We start from the raw sequence: 18,879 nt of genomic DNA, 5'->3' as shown, positions 1-18,879 counted from the left end.
TTCTGAAACAAAAAAGCATTCTTTCCGAAATTAATTTAAGTGCATCTCAAACTTTAAGAGCATTAAAAGCGACAGCATACCTTTTTGAACAAGAACTAAAGTGAATGACATATCGCAAATTCCGCCAATGACTTACCGTACTTTCCAATAGACTCGAGAAGCGAGAGGAAGGTAAGTGAGACAATCAGGTTGAACACCCAGTTGGTTGCTGTAGCCAGGGAGGTACCCGTACTGCGCGCCCACAGAGGGTAGATCTCTGAGTTGATCGTCCAAGGCATGGGCCCGAGACCTGAACGTTGCAACCATAGAATTACGAAAGCGCTTCCATAGGCTTGATACTTGCACAAACCACCCAATAGATATACCCCTCCGTTAGCATGGGACTCAAGTCCTGCACGCAGAAACTCATAGAGTTTCCTCACCGACAGAATGGGCCAGATACCCTCACAAAGCAACGAATAAAGTGACCCGACCGCAAGGATTGTCCCCAAAACCTGCATGTAGCAACTTATTGTTTCCCTATTTTTAGCATAGGCATGATGCATGTCTGTAGAAACCAATAGTTAACCCACCGTAAGCAACGGCCATTTGGTACCGCTAGAAAGGGCCAGTCGTAACAGTAACAGCCGTTAGTAAAAAAAACTTTAGAAAGTGTGAAATGGTACTTACCATTAATAACCTACCGTTAGCAAGGGCCAGTCTGTGGAAACCTCAAGTCACCTACCGTTAGCAAGGACAAGTTTGTAGCAACAATCACTAACCCACCGTTAACAAGGACAAGTTTGTAGCAACAATCACTAACCCACCGTTAGCAAGGGCCAGTTGGTAGCGACTATTACTAGTATGCCGTTACCAAGGGCTATTTTGTAGCAACCATAAGTATACTACCGTTAGGAAGGGCAAGTTGGTTAAACCGTTAGTCACCTACGTTAGCAAGGGCCAGTCTGTAGCAACCATATGTAACATACCGTTAGCACGGGTCAATTGGTAGAAAACTAGAAACCATTTGTAACCTACCGTTAGCGAGGGCCATTTGATAGCAACCGTTAGTCACCTACCGTTTGCAAGGGCCAGTCGGTAGCAACAATAAGTCACATACCGTTAGCAAGGGCCAGTCGGTTGCAACAATTTTTCACCTACCGTATGCAATGGCCAGTCAGAAGCCACCGTAAGTCATTTAACGTTAGCAAGGGTCAGTCGGTAGCAACCGCGAGTCACGTACAGTTAGCAAGGGCTAGTCCCCAGCAACCGCTAGTCACGTACAGTTACCAAGGGCTAGTCCCCTGCAACCGCTAGTCACGTACAGTTAGCAAGGGCTCGTCTCCAGCAACCGCTAGTCACGTTCAGTTAGAAAGGTCCAGTCGGTACTAGCCATTAGTCACCCACCGTTAGCAAGGGCCAGTTGGTAGCAACCATTATTAACTACCGTTAGAAAATCCAGTCGGTAGTAGCCATTAGTCACCCACCGTTAGCAAGGGCCTGAAACCTGCAGGTAACAACCAATTGTTACTAATTTGTAAAATGGGCTTAACGTAAATCTCGATGACCTTATTGGTACATATACATGACTCGTTGAAATCTGTCTGATATATTCATATGAACAATAAACCATTGGGATTAAGCGATTAAAAATGCGTACTGGACGGTGTTGCAGTCCCAAAACATAATTATACACTGAAAATAATATTACACTCAAATTTTTATATTTTGATTCTGACGGGCGTTCCAAATCCGTAAATGAGGCATGATACGGATAATTTTACTCGCATACATGCCCCGGAATCGGTGACGGTAGTTTGCTAAAAAAAGTTTCGGACACGATATTCACAATAACTATAGATAAATAATGTAAGACAGTGCTTGACCTTCCCCCAGTGTCACTGACATCACACACTCACCTGGCGCGAAGCCCATGACGAATAACGCCAGCCCCAGTATCGCCATCCAGCTGTAGTCAGTGGGACAGTAGCTATCTGCCCAGTAGTAAGTGCGCTTACTGCGCTCAAGATCCCACACGTTCGTCGCGTTGCACCGGAAATGTGACTCCACGTCCCCATTAGCCGTGGTGTTCTCGGAGAAAAACGCGTACTGCTCCGGGTGGTCTTTGAATGCCGGGAGGCAGCTGCCAGTGGACGCGGGGCTCTCCTTTTCGTAACAGAAGCCGCAGTACTCGTTACTTATGCACGCCTCGCATTTACTGTAAAACGAATACGTAGTATATCCACGCCTCGCATTTACGAAAAAAACGAATACGGCAGATGTGTACTACTTACGTTAACTGAAATACCAGTACGATAGATAATCAAGCCTCACATTCACTGAAACATGAATGCGGTAGAAATGCATTTTTCACATATGCCAAAATAATAGTTAAGACTAAAGTATATATGTTTATCTCACGTGTACACAAAAGATAGATTTGTGCGCCTTAATTGTCCCGCACTATTATTACGGTAGATATAAAAGCATCAAGTTAACAGATGGACAAGAACCCCACTAACCGAACAGTTTGCACGATATAAATAGTATACACGCTAGCGGTGCATGCATTGCATGAACCGTACACGACTTTTACAATAAACGTTAGTTTTTGTATAAAGTTTAATGATCCTGATTAGCAATTAGGTTAAAACTTTCAATGGCAAAGATATTTCCAACCCTTATTACAAACCTCAAATAGTGCTACTAACAATCGAGCCAATATGGCTCAATGCGCTCACCTGAGTGCGGACACTAACGACGATTATACAAGTGTGATAAGTACAGTACTGTATAATAATTAGGGTATCCGAAGCATGATTCTGCATCTTCAGATGGGGCTTTGAGCCAATCTGGTTTAAACATCGGTACTTTTTTATGGAATCTATAGTAGTATGACAAAGGAAGAGGAAAAGAGGACACTGGTTTTGAGTTATTCAATGGTATATATAAAAATGATAAGGGTCGTTAAAAACCTAAGATGAAGAATATCGAAATTGCGTGTAATTTATAAGACATCGTTCTGAACAAACCCTCGATAAACTTTTTTTTTCGGTTCCATTTGGCAAAAATTGATTTCATAACTGTGTTCAATCGGTAAAGAGTGGATGAAAAATTGGGTGCCTAATCTAAGAAATGTCCATTGAATTCAGAAACATAAGGAAAATACTCCAATGATGATGCCTATGCATGCTAAAATATTGCACCAATTCCAATCTAAAGTTGGAAATAAAACAATTCTACATGATACATATTTAAATCCCGTAGAAAAATATTGTTAATGTTCACATTAAGCCCGGTGCATAAGCCCACCAAGGTGAATATAGTTCACAATCAGTGCAAATACACATTATGTTAGGACGGGCAGTCAGATGAGAAGCGACCAAAGCGAGTAAAGGTCTCTCTAATGAGAAGCCATTACACCACGAGGTGATTACGCAATGTAATTCTTAAGTATCAGAAATCGCACGCATTGCTTAACAGCTGATAAAAAATGTTATCACTCGAGTGGCCAGTATCCAACCTGTACGCGAAGCATTGGCTAGATGCGTTGGAGAACAGGTTTCCGTCAGTTCCGGCCTCGAACACTTTGATGTCTGGCGTGTAAACAATGGAGAGCTGGAAACCGATGGCGAGCACCGCCAGTCCGATCATCACACCTGCAACCCACAGCAGTAATGTAAACACATAGTACAAGTAATTAAAATGTAACCACTTATCAGGGTGTATTTGGACACGGTACATGTACTTGCCTTGTAAACTAGTATCAATGTGTATTTGGACACGGTACGATGTACTATAGCTATGTAAACTATTATCAACGTGTATTTGGACATGGTCAATGTACTAGCAATGTAAACACTTATCAGCGTGTAATTGGACACTGTACATATACTAGCCATGTAAACTATTATCAACGTGTATTTGGACACTGTACATGTACTGGCCATGTTAACTATTATCAACGTATATTTGGACACGGTACAATCCACTAGCCATGTAAACTATCATCAGCGTTTATTCGGACACGGTACGTGTAATAGAAATGTAATCAAAGCGCTGTAGGCATGAAGGCCTGGGGCTAGGTTTAGTGTGACGTAAAAAACATTTAGGATGTTTTGTCCGAATTTCTCCCTTTGTCCGAATGTATACGGATTGACCCTAGCGGTTGAGTTCAGAAGCTCAGAGACAATCTCTTGCACGACGGTTACATTGCATTCACCTCTGTGTTGGGCTCAGAACGGACTATTGTTATGAAAACGTCTCATTCATGTCATGATCATACCAAGCGTTCATCATTGAGGTTACAGTATACTAAACAATTTCTTGCACGACGGTTACATTGCATTCACTGCATTAAAGAAAACCATCTCATACCATGATATCTTAATCAGTCTTAATTCATTATTATAAAATTGATATGTTTTTTTTATGTTAAGAAACCAACATACATACACACGTCGAAGCAATTCCTAACGTCACTCAATAAACATTATGTTCAATTGTTTACATTTGTAAAGTGCGTGGAATGATTCCATCTGCGTAAAAGGGCAATAAAATAATTCCAAAGAGTTGCATTAAAACTCGCAAGTTTTTGCCGGATTTATCGTAAATTTAAAAGTCATATTTCTTAATTTAATGCATGCGATCTTAAATATCCAATCAAATATACATTGAATGCGTTTGTTCGGTTTTAGCTATTTTATAGACAAAATGGCGTGCTGAGCCTTTCGCAGAGTTGTATGTGAGAGCAAGGAACGACAACTCTGCGTGGAGATTGGCTCAGAGACTGTAAGAAAAGACAATAGTTGTGTATATACTACAGTGTACATAGACGGTGGAGGACAACACGATACTGGTTGTGGGAACGATAACCTTTTGTTCAACTCTACAGATCTGGTAGAGGTTCGTCTACATAGGCGGCGAAGATATACAACAACAACATGGCCGCAGAAAACTGTAATTGTTGGCGTCAAATAAATCACTTTCGATAGCATAAAATAGCTTTCTATTACATAATTAACATATCAGGAAAACACTTATACTTCCTTTGTAATGTGTATACAAAAGAAAATCCACTTGAGCCCAAGTCTCACTTATGCCGGTAGAGCCCCGGTCCATCCCGGTTTGCTAACGCCGGTCGACCGGCGAGGACCGGGATGATTCGCATAATTTTTTTTAACGCAGTCACACTATTTCCCGGTGCCGCCCCGGTTGAAGCCGGTCAACAGCCCGGTCAACCCGGACTGGATACGGTTTATCCCGGTGAAGCCCCGGCAGAGTCCCGGTTGTCGCCGGTAGTGCCCCGGTGAAAGGCGGCAGCGTCCCGGCATAGCCCCGCTTGTTGCCGGTAGTGCCCCGGTTGAGCCCCGGTGAAAGCCGGCAGCGTACCGTAACACCGCCGGCACTCACCGTGTCTATACCGGAATCAGACCCCGGCAGAGCTACGGCAACGCCCCGGTTTCAACCCGGTCGTTGCCTGTAATGCCCCGGCGGAGCCCCGGTGAATGCCGGTGGCGTTCCGGAAGAGCGCCGGTTTTCTTATATACCGTAGCTATACCGGGACTCTAACGGCATTCACCGGAGCGTTGCCGTAGCTCTGCCGGGGTCTGTATTGGCCCCGGAGGAGCTACGGAGCCGTTTCGGTTGTTCCCAGTGCCTTCCCGGTTGTTCCCGGGGCCTCGTCGGTCGTTGCCGGTCCTTCCCGGTTCATCCCGGTTCATCCCGGAGGTATTAAACATTTTAATACTTTCCCGGTGGAGCTCCGGTTTTCCCCGGTTCATACCGGTCGCTCCCGATGGAGCCCTGGTTCATCCCGGTAGAGCCGGCATCATAGTGAGACTGGGCCTTTACCCTGATAAAGATCGGTGTACAGATTGCGTACGTTGTCTCATGTAGAACTTTTCGCGCTTGATTTGAGCGCTCGATCTGCGCAGTGAAATATCATATCCGGTAACTTCATATATTTCCGAGAATAATCATGAATATTTGTTGTTGTTTTTTTTTCATTTTCTTTTTTCTTGAATGTCTCGTTAACGCAAAATAAAATAACTATACATGTATCTTACAATATGTTTATAAATACCAAATGTAATGTCTTCAAAAAATGTATCAGAAAAAAAAATCTTCTTACTGTCTCCGTAGACACTAGTATCTTTTCGGCCTAGACCGTCAAGTGAGGAACTTATTCTCGCATGAATATGCAAAACAATAATAAAAACTATGTCGTAGCCAATGCTTAGCAATTTTGCTTCAATAATATTTTTACACGTTTTATGACACTGTCATGTTATATAGTGATGTTCTGTATTTACAAGGCGGGTTATTGAGATCTGCGAAGAACTTCTTTGATTGCACATGAATTACCGCCAAGTGGTAAATCGGACTTTTGGGAATTCATTCATTCGTGGGTTTGGGCAGCCAGCCAATTCTGACTGTCTCAGAAATTTGTATAATTGCTATGGCCTTAGGACTACGCCCCAGGCCAAAAACTGATCAGGGTGTAGTTGGAAACTTGACATGTACTTGTTATGTAAACACTTATCAGCGTGTATTTTGACGCTGTGCCTGTACTAGATAGGCAGTTGGGTACCAACGGGACCAGCAGGTACTTATTTGTGCAAAGATGAGTATCCCATTCCCATATGTCAATTAAAGTATTGCTAGAATATACCGTACATTTATTCACAGAATAATTATTTTCAGAGTAAGCGCTTTTGCCTAAACAATGAATCGTACGAGAACGTGTTATATTATTAATAAGTAACAAAGAAAAAGATAAGTTTTTTATGTTTTATAAACTGGTAATTTACCAGACCTTGCTAAGTCCTACCTATAACCGGTGGTACTTGTACACTATTCTGTAGCCGAAAGCTTAAAATATTTGTTTAAAGTTCGAAACAGGAATCAACACTTTAATAAAAGACTTTTGTTTTCATATGGACACGTTTATTCTCTGTTTAAGGTTTGTTTTCTGTGTTTACTTTGATTGACAAGTAGTCGCACAGTATAACAAATGTGGTATAGCTATTGTTATTACAAATACAAAGCTACTTTGTCGTATACATGGATGCAATTATAAATAAATGTAAGCCTCATGAAAATCAAGCAAATAAAATTCAATTATCTGTTGTCTGATCTAAAAGCATCAATAAAAGCTTAAACAAGAAAGGTTACAAATTACATAATTTGCATAAGTGTCAATAAATGGATAGAATGTGTCCAATGAGCAAGAAAAATCCTTGCATTACGTTTCAAATATTCGATACATCAATTCGATTGATGCAATAATTGCGCATCTGACAATACTGACCGCATTACCTATCATGTTCATGATTGTGAGTCATATTACCTATCATGTTCATGATTGTGAGCCATATTACCTATCATGCTCATTATTGTGAGCAATATTACCTATCATGCTCATTATTGTGCGCCATATTACCTATCATGCTCATTATTGTGAGCAATATTACATACCATGCTCATTATTGTGAGCCATATTACATATCATGTTCATGATTGTGAGCCATATTACATATCATGCTCATTATTGTGAGCAATATTACATATCATGCTCATTATTGTGCGCCATATTACATATCATGCTCATTATTGTGAGCAATATTACATATCATGCTCATTATTGTGAGCAATATTACATATCATGCTCATTATTGTGAGCCATATTACATATCATGCTCATTATTGTGAGCAATATTTACATATCATGCTCATTATTGTGAGCAATATTACCTATCATGCTCATTATTGTGCGCCATATTACCTATCATGCTCATTATTGTGAGCCATATTACATACCATGCTCATTATTGTGAGCCATATTACATATCATGTTCATGATTGTGAGCCATATTACATATCATGCTCATTATTGTGAGCAATATTACATATCATGCTCATTATTGTGAGCCATATTACCTATCATGTTCATGATTGTGAGCCATATTACCTATCATGCTCATTATTGTGAGCCATATTACCTATCATGCTCATTATTGTGAGCCATCGGCGGCCGCTTCGCTCCACCAACCAGATACCGATGAAGGTACACAGGCAGTTGACGACATTAGGCACACACACGAGCCATATGGCCAACTCCACTGGAAATCCGGCCAGTTTCAGAATAGACGCGCTGTAGTAACTGAAACATACGAATACAGAGAGTTATTGATCATTCCTTTTAATTAGAACATTGTTATTTCAAATGAAATTGTTCATACGCCTCGTACACAACCGAAATTTCAACTCGACATTCCTCATATGTGTACTAAACATTAATCGCATGCAGGAACTGCAATATTCAGTTGTACCGAGAGATGGAGGGGTTAATAAGAGTCAGGTTGCAGAGCAGACACGTGTCTTCCCACTCTTATCTGATCTGGATACGTTACCACAGTGACCATATCACTGGTTGGTACTGTCGTTGTAAATGTGGGTCACGAACTGTAGGGACTTGTTCTCATGTGGCACAGTTGTGTGGTATCTAAGGCAGGAAACCCCGTTATCAAGGGAACCAGGTGCGAAGGACTGGGGATAATACCTTGATGATGCGGCTGTAGTACAAGAGGCGGTTGATTCTTCTGACTGCGAGGAAAGTAACATCAATGGGTATTTTTTCGGCGTAGCTGTTTAACGTCACTTTTGACCTTATCTGACCTGTGTTAGTGTCCAATAAAATTCAAATACAATTTCCCGCGGCTAGACACGAATGAATACACTTCATTTATTCCATGAGCTGATTTGAGTATACCACCAGAACATTGGAAACATGTCCGCGTCTTTGTAACACTGTTAAAGTGCATGAAACAATTGTATCTCTAATGAAAAGGCTTAACAGATAGAACAGTTTTACACTCAACTCTCGACAACCATACAGTTTGTGCGTGCACCTTTTATTTTCAGAGGATTGCCAGCGCAAGAGCGTTTGTACTTACAGGCTATGTTCTCATATTTAGTACTGACTTCCATATTCCTGTCAACATGTTAACATGTAAAAGTATAAAGAGCAGTGGAAGCGCGGCCTCACTTTAATGCATTGCATTTGAACCCGCGAGGTATCAGGGTTAGTTCGCGGCCAGTGTGTGTGAATGTCAGAGTTTATTTACAGGTCATCGCTGCGTCTTCACGACTACCTTATGTGCTAACCTGAGTTCGCGGCCAGTAAAATAATCCTTATATAATATAGACGCTATCGCGTGAACTAGGTGAACTGGAATTTTATTTAGACCAGAAATATGTTCAATGAAGATAGTCAGCGATATAATAATGGTATGTCAATAATAGATTCTTAATGTGTTCTCAACAATACCATGATAAATATTATCTTTGATTAATTTAACAAGAATTATTCCACCATATTGACTTATGTATTAAGCATGAGCGCGATGATTCTCGATACTGTTAATAATCGAATCAAATAGCAATGCCCGACAAACCACTAAAACAGGTTTGTTCGAAGAACGCGCGTATACATATTAAAAATATGTACGGATACTTCGCGTGTGGCCGGTTGACTCATATGCTTTAATTTCACTTCCATTCTTCTTTTGGTTTTCTGTTTTGTATCTATAGGTTTATGACCAGCAATGTGTAATAATGTAAAATAAGCCGCGAAAACTCCGCGTAACATCCCGTACTGCGTGTGATGCAGCTAAGAACTGCACAGAAAAAGACATTCGCTATCCTCGATCTCATTCATTGAACTCTTTACTTTTCACAAACTCCAACCACAATCAACGCCGTATATCTTTTTTTAAAGATATTTCTTGTTTCATATTGAATTGAGCAGTATTCTGGTAATTGACTAACAATCCAAATGTTTCTGTGAAATATTATTTTGTTTTGGTTATTAAGAACGTTATTTTGAAATAACCATTACTGGCTGTGTGTTGTTGACGTGTGTTCATCAAACCAGTATATACTGCTTACCATATATTTATATTAAGTGAATATAACATGTCTGTGCTGTTTTCTATTATTACATGTATAGCAACCATTCTGTAACATTTATGTACACATGAACTTTGTAAATAAAATTAATCCAAATGTTCCTTTTACATATTGGTTAGTTTTGTGATAAGAACACTTTCTTTCAATTAACCATTACTGCAGTTTGTTGTTTAAGTGTAAGCATTAAACTTATATATACTGCACACCATCTTTGTTGACCGTGTGTGCAGTTTTTTGTTTGTTACTTGCCGTGTTACTTCTCTTTAACAATGTCCATAACAAGTACAATACTGGAGTCCAGGACATCGTAGTTACTATATTATATTATAAACAGTTGCTACCGCAACATCCATGTGTATTTATATATTCATAAGAGTATAATGACTGCGCTTGAAAATTGATTGTCATCTGTTAAAAGTTAAGTTTCGATCATTCAATAAATATGTATTTGTCTCAGCAAAAAAGGATACCGTGGAAACGGAGGTTTAAGAATGTAAATTACTATGCTTACAATTCACATTTAATATTTGGATTTACGAAACTATGAATTGTTCTTAATATTGATATTTCACACACTTATATAATTGATAAATGTAGCATTATTATCGGAATTTGTAAAATTGGTATGTTTAAATATGTTGCCGTCGCAACCTCGCCATATATATTTAACGGATTTAATACATGTTGTTGTTGTTGTTTTTTTCAAAAATACACATATCAAATAATTAGTTCTGGTAATTTTTGAAAATACAGTTTCAAAGTTCAATTACTTTTTATGGAGATGCGCTACAGCGAGGTTGTTGTTTTTTAATGCCCATACATGAAGGTGTTTATGGTACGTACATGAAGGTGTTTATAGTACGTTCATGAAGGTGTTTATGGTACGTACATGAAGGTGTTTATGGTACATACATGAAGGTGCTTTATAGTACGTTCATGAAGGTGTTTATGGTACGTACATGAAGGTGTTTATGGTACGTACATGAAGGTGTTTATGGTACGTACATGAAGGTGTTTATGGTACGTACATGAAGGTGTTTATGGTACGTACATGAAGGTGTTTATGGTACGTACATGAAGGTGTTTATAGTACGTTCATAAAGGTGTTTATGGTACGTACATGAAGGTGTTTATGGTACGTACATGAAGGTGTTTATGGTACGTACATGAAGGTGTTTATGGTACGTACATGAAGGTGTTTATGGTACGTACATGAAGGTGTTTATGGTACGTACACGAAGGTGTTTATGATACGTACATGAAGGTGTTTATTGTACGTACACGAAGGTGTTTATGGTACATACATGAAGGTGTTTATGGTACGTACATGAAGGTGTTTATGGTACGTTCATGAAGGTGTTTATGGTACGTAAATAAAGGTGTTTACGGCACGTACATGAAGGTGTTTATGGTGCGTACATGAAGGTGTTTATGGTACGTACATGAAGGTGTTTATGGTACGTACATGAAGTATGGTAATGAAGGTGTTTATAGTACGGAAGGTGTTTATGGTACGTACATGAAGGTGTTTGGTACGTACATGAAGTTGTTTATGGTACGTATATGAAGGTGTTTATAGTACGTATATGAAGGTGTTTATGGTACGTACATGAAGGTGTTTATGGTACGTACATGAAGGTGTTTATGGTACGTACATGAAGGTGGAGTAAGTACCGGTTCATGAAGGTGCTGGTTAATGAGAGGTGATATGTAATGAAAGTTAAGTATGTTCGTGTGTACGTATGAAGGTACGTTTATGGTACGTAACTATCGTAAGGTTGTTTTTTTCATGGTACGTATATTGATGAGATGTGTTTATAGTTGACAATGTATATGAACATATAGCTAGTTATTGACGTACATCGACAGGTGTGGTATACGTACATGAAGGTCTAGTTTATGGTACGTACATGGAAGGTGTTTATGGTACGTACATGAAGGTGTTTATGGTACGTACATGAAGGGGTTTATGGTACGTACATGAAGGTGTTTATGGTACATGAAGGTGTTTATGGTACGTACATGAAGGTGTTTAGGGTACGTACATGAAGGTGTTTATGGTACGTTCATGAAGGTGTTTATGGTACGTAAATAAAAATGTTTACGGCACGTACATGAAGGTGTTTATGGTTCGTACATGAAGGTGTTTATGACACGTACATGAATGTGTTTTCGGCACGTACATAAAGGTGTTATTTGTACGTACATGAAGGTGTTTACGGTACGTACATGAAGGTATTATAGTACGCATATGACCGTATTTATGGTGCGTATATGACGGTGTTTATGGTACTTACATGAAGATGTTTTCGACTTACATGAAGGTATTTATGGTATGCACATGACGGTTTTTATGGTACGTACATGAAGGTGTTTACGGCACGTATATGAAGGTATTTATGGTACGCACATGACGGTGTTTATGGTACGTACATGAAGGTGTTTACGGCACGTATATGAAGGTATTTACGGCACGTATATAAAGGTAATTATGGTACGTATATGAAGGTATTTATGGTACGCACATGACGGCATTTACGGCACGCACGTGACGGTATTTATTGTACGTACATGACGGTGTTGATGCCGCACAGCTGTTGGAAGAGTTGCATGCCACATCCAAGCACCAGGGCTCGCCTCACAGGCTGAGTTCCCAGCATACGCATCAGCACACCCTTGCCCGCTGAAACACCAGGCGGAACGGTTATAATTAGGGATGGCAACGAATACCGATATTGGTATTCGGTCATCCCTCCGAACAAATATTCGGATATTCGGTCAACATCTGTTAGAAAAAAATCAACTATGTTTACCGTACCTTTACTCCATGAATTCTACTTTCGTTTTTACCGGAAGTTCCCCGGAAGTGACTAAATATTGACACAGCATTGCCGTCGCTAATTGTTAAAATTGAATGACGAAAACTGTTTTTAAACTTTTAATATTGTAAATCAACAATAGAACGAGAAACATAATATTTACATGACGACAAAACAATTACATAACAAAACAGTTAGATCTATAAATAATTTAAGCTGAACTTAAACGTAGTATTTACATAGCAAACACGTGCTTTAATATTGTACATCAACAATAGAACGAGAAACATAATATTTAAATGACGACAAAATTATTACATGACAAAACAGTTAGATCTATAAATAATTTGAACTGAACTTTAACGTATTATTTACATAGCGAACACATGCAAACAAAACACCGTTGCCACATTTAAAAGTCACTCGGATCGGCGTCACTGGGCACATGAACATTATTCTTATTTAAAAACACGATTGCGTCGACCAGATCACTGGCGAGTCTATTTCTTAGTTTATTGATGAGCAATCCAGTGGTTGAGAATATGCGCTCAGATGGCACAGAAGTTGCAGGTACAGATAGAACACTCATAGCGACAGACGCGACTTTCGGAAATTCGCTCTCGTCACGTTTCCACCAGTCAAGAGGTTTAGCGTTTGGCTCTATTTTCACAAGCAAATATCTCTGAAGTTCGTCAGAATTCTCTTGCTCGGTTAGAGGTTGAGTAAATTATTTTCTAAAAGCTTTTTTGATTTGACAACGTGATTATAACCATACGATCTTTTTGTTTTTCACACCAAGTCGGCACTTCCTTTACTTATTTAATCTTTGATCATGTTAAATGTAATTCGAGTTATTAGATCAAGACGGGTCGGTGTTTTAATTGCCATACGGTCTTATTTGTTTTTTACACCAAGTCGGTTTTTCCTTTACTCATTTAATCTTTGATAATTTTAAATGTAATTCGAGTCATTGGATCAAGTGCAGGTCGGTGTTTTGATTGCCGATGCGATTTGAACCTATCATAATTTTGACACAAAGTGACTGTCTTTGTTAGGCAATTAGCGGGATTTATGACCGGTATACTGTCATCACCATAGCGACGAATTATCCGGACTGGACTAAACATTATGACACGAGAAACAACTTTTTTTACAATGTTTGAAGCAAATTTCACGAATACAAAGTCTTTGAAATTACTCGATTTTTTTGATTTTTTTTCTTCCGAATATTCGATTCGGAAAATAGTATCCGAATATTCGGTCCGGGACCGAATATTCGGATATTCGGATATTCGGTGACATCCCTTGTTATAATTATAACTATTATTATTATTATCATTTCATAATGGACACACTTTCACGGGCATGCCTTTTGCAGTGGTCATTTGTACCAATACGAAGATCTATGAATGAGACAGTGTTAATGCAATGTTTTTGCAATGCAAGCAGTACAAATATCAAGTTGTTTTTTTAAATCGTTAAGCGATGCATAATCTAGTGAAACACAACACGTATATTCAATAATGTACTCTGAATTAAAGTTATATTGCTGTGAGTAAACAAATTGATGAACGCAACTAATCCAGACGCTTGCATGAATAAAACGTACACCAAAAACGATATATTATCTATTTAAAGAAGATGTATGTAGTATCTAGACGGTGTCAAAATAATGTATTGAAGCCAAATAATAAACGCTCATCGTGGTATGAAATATTACAATACAAAAAGTTGATGATACTTTAAATGCTATTCTACACAAGCGATGAGGATCTAATACAGAAGACAAGTTCACAGAAGTAATACAAGGCCTAATTTTTAAATTGCATGTACGATATTATTCCCAACACAAGCAGCATATGCAGATGTAGTTTACATATTGCATTATAACATAATGCCAGCATATACAGCCGTAGTTTTGATATTGCATGCACCATATAATCTGAGGATATGCAGCTGACGTTACATATTGCATGCACAGAATTATTCCCGTACACATAGCACGGGTTTTTATTATTTTGCATGCACAACATAATCCCCGCATATACAGCCATAGTTTTCATATCGTATGTATACACCTGAAGTTTTATTGATATTGCGTGCATTATAATGTGACGAAAGGTTTCGGCGTCGAATTTGATGATTCATGTTTCTTCACAGTGGAATAATAATTGCCTGCCTAAGTTCTCCATCTGCCAAGTAAATAATCTCAAAATATTATTTTTAATTCACCAAGTAAGTAGATATTTTTGTTCGTAAGGATCTATAAGCCGTGTTTATAACATAAGTGTTTAAGGAATACGATTACAATAACGATACGAATGACAAAGGTTCAATCCCCGTTCCCGGAAGCATGTGAATTTGGTTGGTGGTCACGATACCGGACAGGTCAGGTTTCCGCTGGTGAATAATCCATCCCCCCCCCCCCTCTCGGAGCGGAAGACTCTGAGGCAGGTAAGCTTCAGAGGGACCACGGTGGGGTCTGCTTACCCGAGGACAACCTCACGACTTCCCTGTTTGTCGCCTTGTAAACATTTGAGACGACACGATTATTTTTTAGTTAGTAATATATCGGCGACAATGAAGCTTGAGAAAAGATAGTTATTTGATGTTATTATTTTGGTAATTGGTTTCTGATGCATTCGGAAAGATCGTCATAATTGAGAGAAATGTGAGGCCGCGAACGTAGCGTTCGCTGTCGGCCTCAGAATGACGGCCTTGCGCTACAATATATTCACCGCAAATATAGCAATCGTTTTATGTTTTGCGTGCAATACATAATCCCACATATTCAGTCGTACTCTCTATATTGCTTGTATTTCATCATCCCCGATATAACCAGCTATAGTTCTCATAACGTTATCCCCGATTCTACTACCGTACACTCTCTATTCGGTACATTGTATATATAAAATCGTTTCTAAATATGCATGCAACGAAGCCGTACTTTCCAGTTTCTTCTGCTCGTCGATGGCGTCCTGTATCTCCTGCAGCTCGTTCTCCACTCCCTGCACCTTGCGGATCTGCTGAAGCGCCTTCCGGGCGTCGTCCCTTCGCCCCTTCTCCATGAGCCAACGGGGGCTCTCCGGAAGCCCAAAGAAGCCGAAGAACTGGATGACGCTCGGTATGCCCGCCAGTCCCAGCATGTACCTGCATATATGTGTCGTGTTCTGATGAAACTCGGACTGTGCAGTCCGCACAGGCTAATCAGAGACGACACTTTCCGCTTTTATTGTATTTTTAGTTTCAAGGAAGTCCCTCCTTACCGAAAATCAAGTTTAGGCGGAAAGTGTCGGACTGCACAGGCTAATCTGGGACGACACTTTACGCACATGCATCAAACCCAGTTTTCTCAGAACAAGACACATATACATAAACACAGTGAAACACAAATAGCGCCAGTAGGACAGGACTCTCGAATAGTTTCACAAACTATTTAGAAAGAGAGATTAATTACGCTATTTTTCAGCTCTAGACATCCACAAAGATCAAAAGGGGATAGCTCAACGTTTCGGTCATGTCTAATGAAACCGTGAAGTCTTAGTTTCCACATATAAATCCAATTCTTTGATTTAAAAAATCATACGTGAATATACTTTAATAAGTGCAATGTTGTATTCGTTAAAGGTATTTGAACAAATGTTGACCTCATTATTTGTAACTGTCTTAAACCAACTACAGATTGGTTAAAATAATACCATGTGAGGGTTTACTGCAAAATTGTGCTTTAAAAAGCAAATTGTGTCACAAACATGCACAATTCGTATGCGGCTTTGCAAGAACAGTTATATAATTATGAATGTAAAGCCCCATATACACTCAAAATCAACGAATAGTTCGTAAAATATTTCGTAAAAGAAAGTTAACACATAAAAAAAACAGTGTTCCTTAAAGCAATTTACATAGGTTCAACGAGATAAAAATGCTCCTTTTTATTTTTTGTGGGACAATATATATATATGCATTCGAATATCGTCGCGGGGATATCACATGGAATATAATGTATATTGTCAGACACAAGATAACAGATTAAAACGAACATTTTGTACCTCGTTAAATCTATGTTGCCATACCACATTTATTAACTAATTTATAACTGTCACGATTTTATAGAGCACTGATACTTATGTTCCACACAGGAATGTCACGTTGAAATGTAGCTTAATTACAAGTATTTAGTAATTCTTTTAATTTGAAATTATTCCCATTCGTAGTCAATGACGGGCTTTGATTTTTTATGTTAGTCATACTTTGATTTGCTTCTTTATACATGTGTATTTAAATTGAATAAATTCAGTTCGATGCTAAAAGATTGATATGCTGATATAACGTACCAAAATCAGAATTTTTATCGAACATCCCAGAGGCAATATTGATGGCTGATCTCAATCTGTTAAAGTTTGACACAACCTGAACAATCAGATTTGTTTTAACCTATAAAATCGAACATGTAATCTGATATGTTTAACTGCACAGTGGACGTAATTGCATTCAAACTTCATGTATATAAAAAGAAGTACGCCCCGATCTATTTGAAGAAAAAAACACGATACATTTCATTTTAATATATTAAGAAATAACACAGGTCTCTATTATTTATACATACACACGATCTGGACAATACTTATTGAATTTAGCTTTGAGACTTGTCTATATATGTGCTCGGTATAGAGGGGTATGTCGTCGGCATTTTAAGAAGAAACACGTATGCAGACAGATTGGACATGTGCATACTCAAAAGTAATTTATTAATTGTATTATATTTAAATAATAAAAGTTTCTTACGATATTTCATATGAATTGCTGGCATCGCGAATTTCTATGGGTATGAATAAATATAGAAGAAAACGTTCAATTCAGAAAAGTAAGTGCGAACGTCTGATTAAAACAAGTGAGCAGTTTAGTACAACGTATACCTCCACCCGTCCTGCTTGTTGACACTAAACAGGCCGGCGACGACGCTGGATATGACGATGCCGATGGTGATGAAGAGCTGATTGATGGTCACCAGGCGGCCACGGATTGCAGGCGGTGACGCCTCCGCCACGTACACCGGGATCGACATCGAGGCGAAACCTGCAACATGAGGATCCAATGTGTGGACGAGAGCACACACGTGCAGCCGCCATGGGGCTTCAAATATCAAACATAGATCAAATGTCTTTTTCATCTGGAAAACCGTTCAATACCTCACAATATATACAAATAGCGTTTAACGCTTACTTAAGAAGCGTTATTCTCAAAATATTTATTTAAAGTGATACGATTACTTTATGATGATTGAATTGATGACTGAAAAACTCAGTGACTTAATGAATGTCATACCGACAAGCATGTATGGAAAGGGTTCATAAGATTCTGAGTTCACTCAAGTCTTGTCCCATTAAGCTCGCCCCCCCCCCCCCCCCCCCAACGACAATTCCCTGGTCCGGACATGCTCTGACAGAAAATCACAAACATGTTCAATCAACCGATTATGATTTTTCTGTTAAAGTTTAATATTAGATGGGCTTATCGCTACTTTGTAACTTGCATGCTTACTGTTGTAAGTATCGGGTACATGGCTATAATCTTTCTCATGTCTTATAATCGTTTCAGTGCTTATCACATCATGGTGACACGAATTTTACTTGCGCGATATCTGCCTACCACACCTGGTATGTAGAGGAGTACATCGGGTAAGGCCAAACAAATAATATGGTGATTGTTTCCACTTTCATCTCTAAATAATATGACAAGTCGGTTGTAAAGTATTTTTAAATATAATCGCAAGTTATGTCTACATTAATAAGGATGTTTTATGGCATAAATTGCAATTGCCAAATCTCTTTGCAACAAATCTGTTTTACAATGGTAAAGTTGATATGAAGAATATGATTAGTGTAACAAAGTGATGGCAAACTCCACCTAGAATACAAAGCGAAAGAGTTAACCCATTTATGCCTAGTAGACTCTCCCATCCTTCTAAATTGGATCAATTTATTTCCAAATTAGGGATGTCCAGTATATTTATTTCTATATTTAGAATATTTCTTACAGAAATTCCTTTAAGCAAACAGCGCAGACCCAGATAAGACGCCGCATCATGCGGCGTCACATTTCGGTCTAC

At 38.9% G+C, this 18,879-nt stretch overlaps 1 protein-coding gene across 3 annotated transcripts in view; it reads right to left on the bottom strand.

Annotated features, from left to right (window-relative positions):
• The window catches only part of LOC127880662 (proton myo-inositol cotransporter-like), a 35,652-nt gene that overhangs the window by 1,477 nt on the left and 15,296 nt on the right, over positions 1–18,879 (bottom strand). For all 3 annotated transcript variants that reach the window (XM_052427990.1, XM_052427991.1, XM_052427992.1), the window contains 7 exons: positions 17,687–17,846; positions 15,718–15,920; positions 12,523–12,634; positions 7,983–8,143; positions 3,503–3,638; positions 1,899–2,197; positions 137–289 (listed from right to left, as the gene is read on the bottom strand). In XM_052427990.1, the coding sequence (XP_052283950.1) occupies positions 137–289; positions 1,899–2,197; positions 3,503–3,638; positions 7,983–8,143; positions 12,523–12,634; positions 15,718–15,920; positions 17,687–17,846 (1,224 nt within the window). The remainder of the gene's footprint in view (positions 1–136; positions 290–1,898; positions 2,198–3,502; positions 3,639–7,982; positions 8,144–12,522; positions 12,635–15,717; positions 15,921–17,686; positions 17,847–18,879) is intronic.

This window comes from Dreissena polymorpha, chromosome 5, assembly GCF_020536995.1.
Source record: "Dreissena polymorpha isolate Duluth1 chromosome 5, UMN_Dpol_1.0, whole genome shotgun sequence".
Taxonomy (NCBI): Eukaryota; Metazoa; Mollusca; class Bivalvia; order Myida; family Dreissenidae; genus Dreissena; species Dreissena polymorpha.
This window is presented reverse-complemented; position numbering and strand designations above follow the sequence as displayed.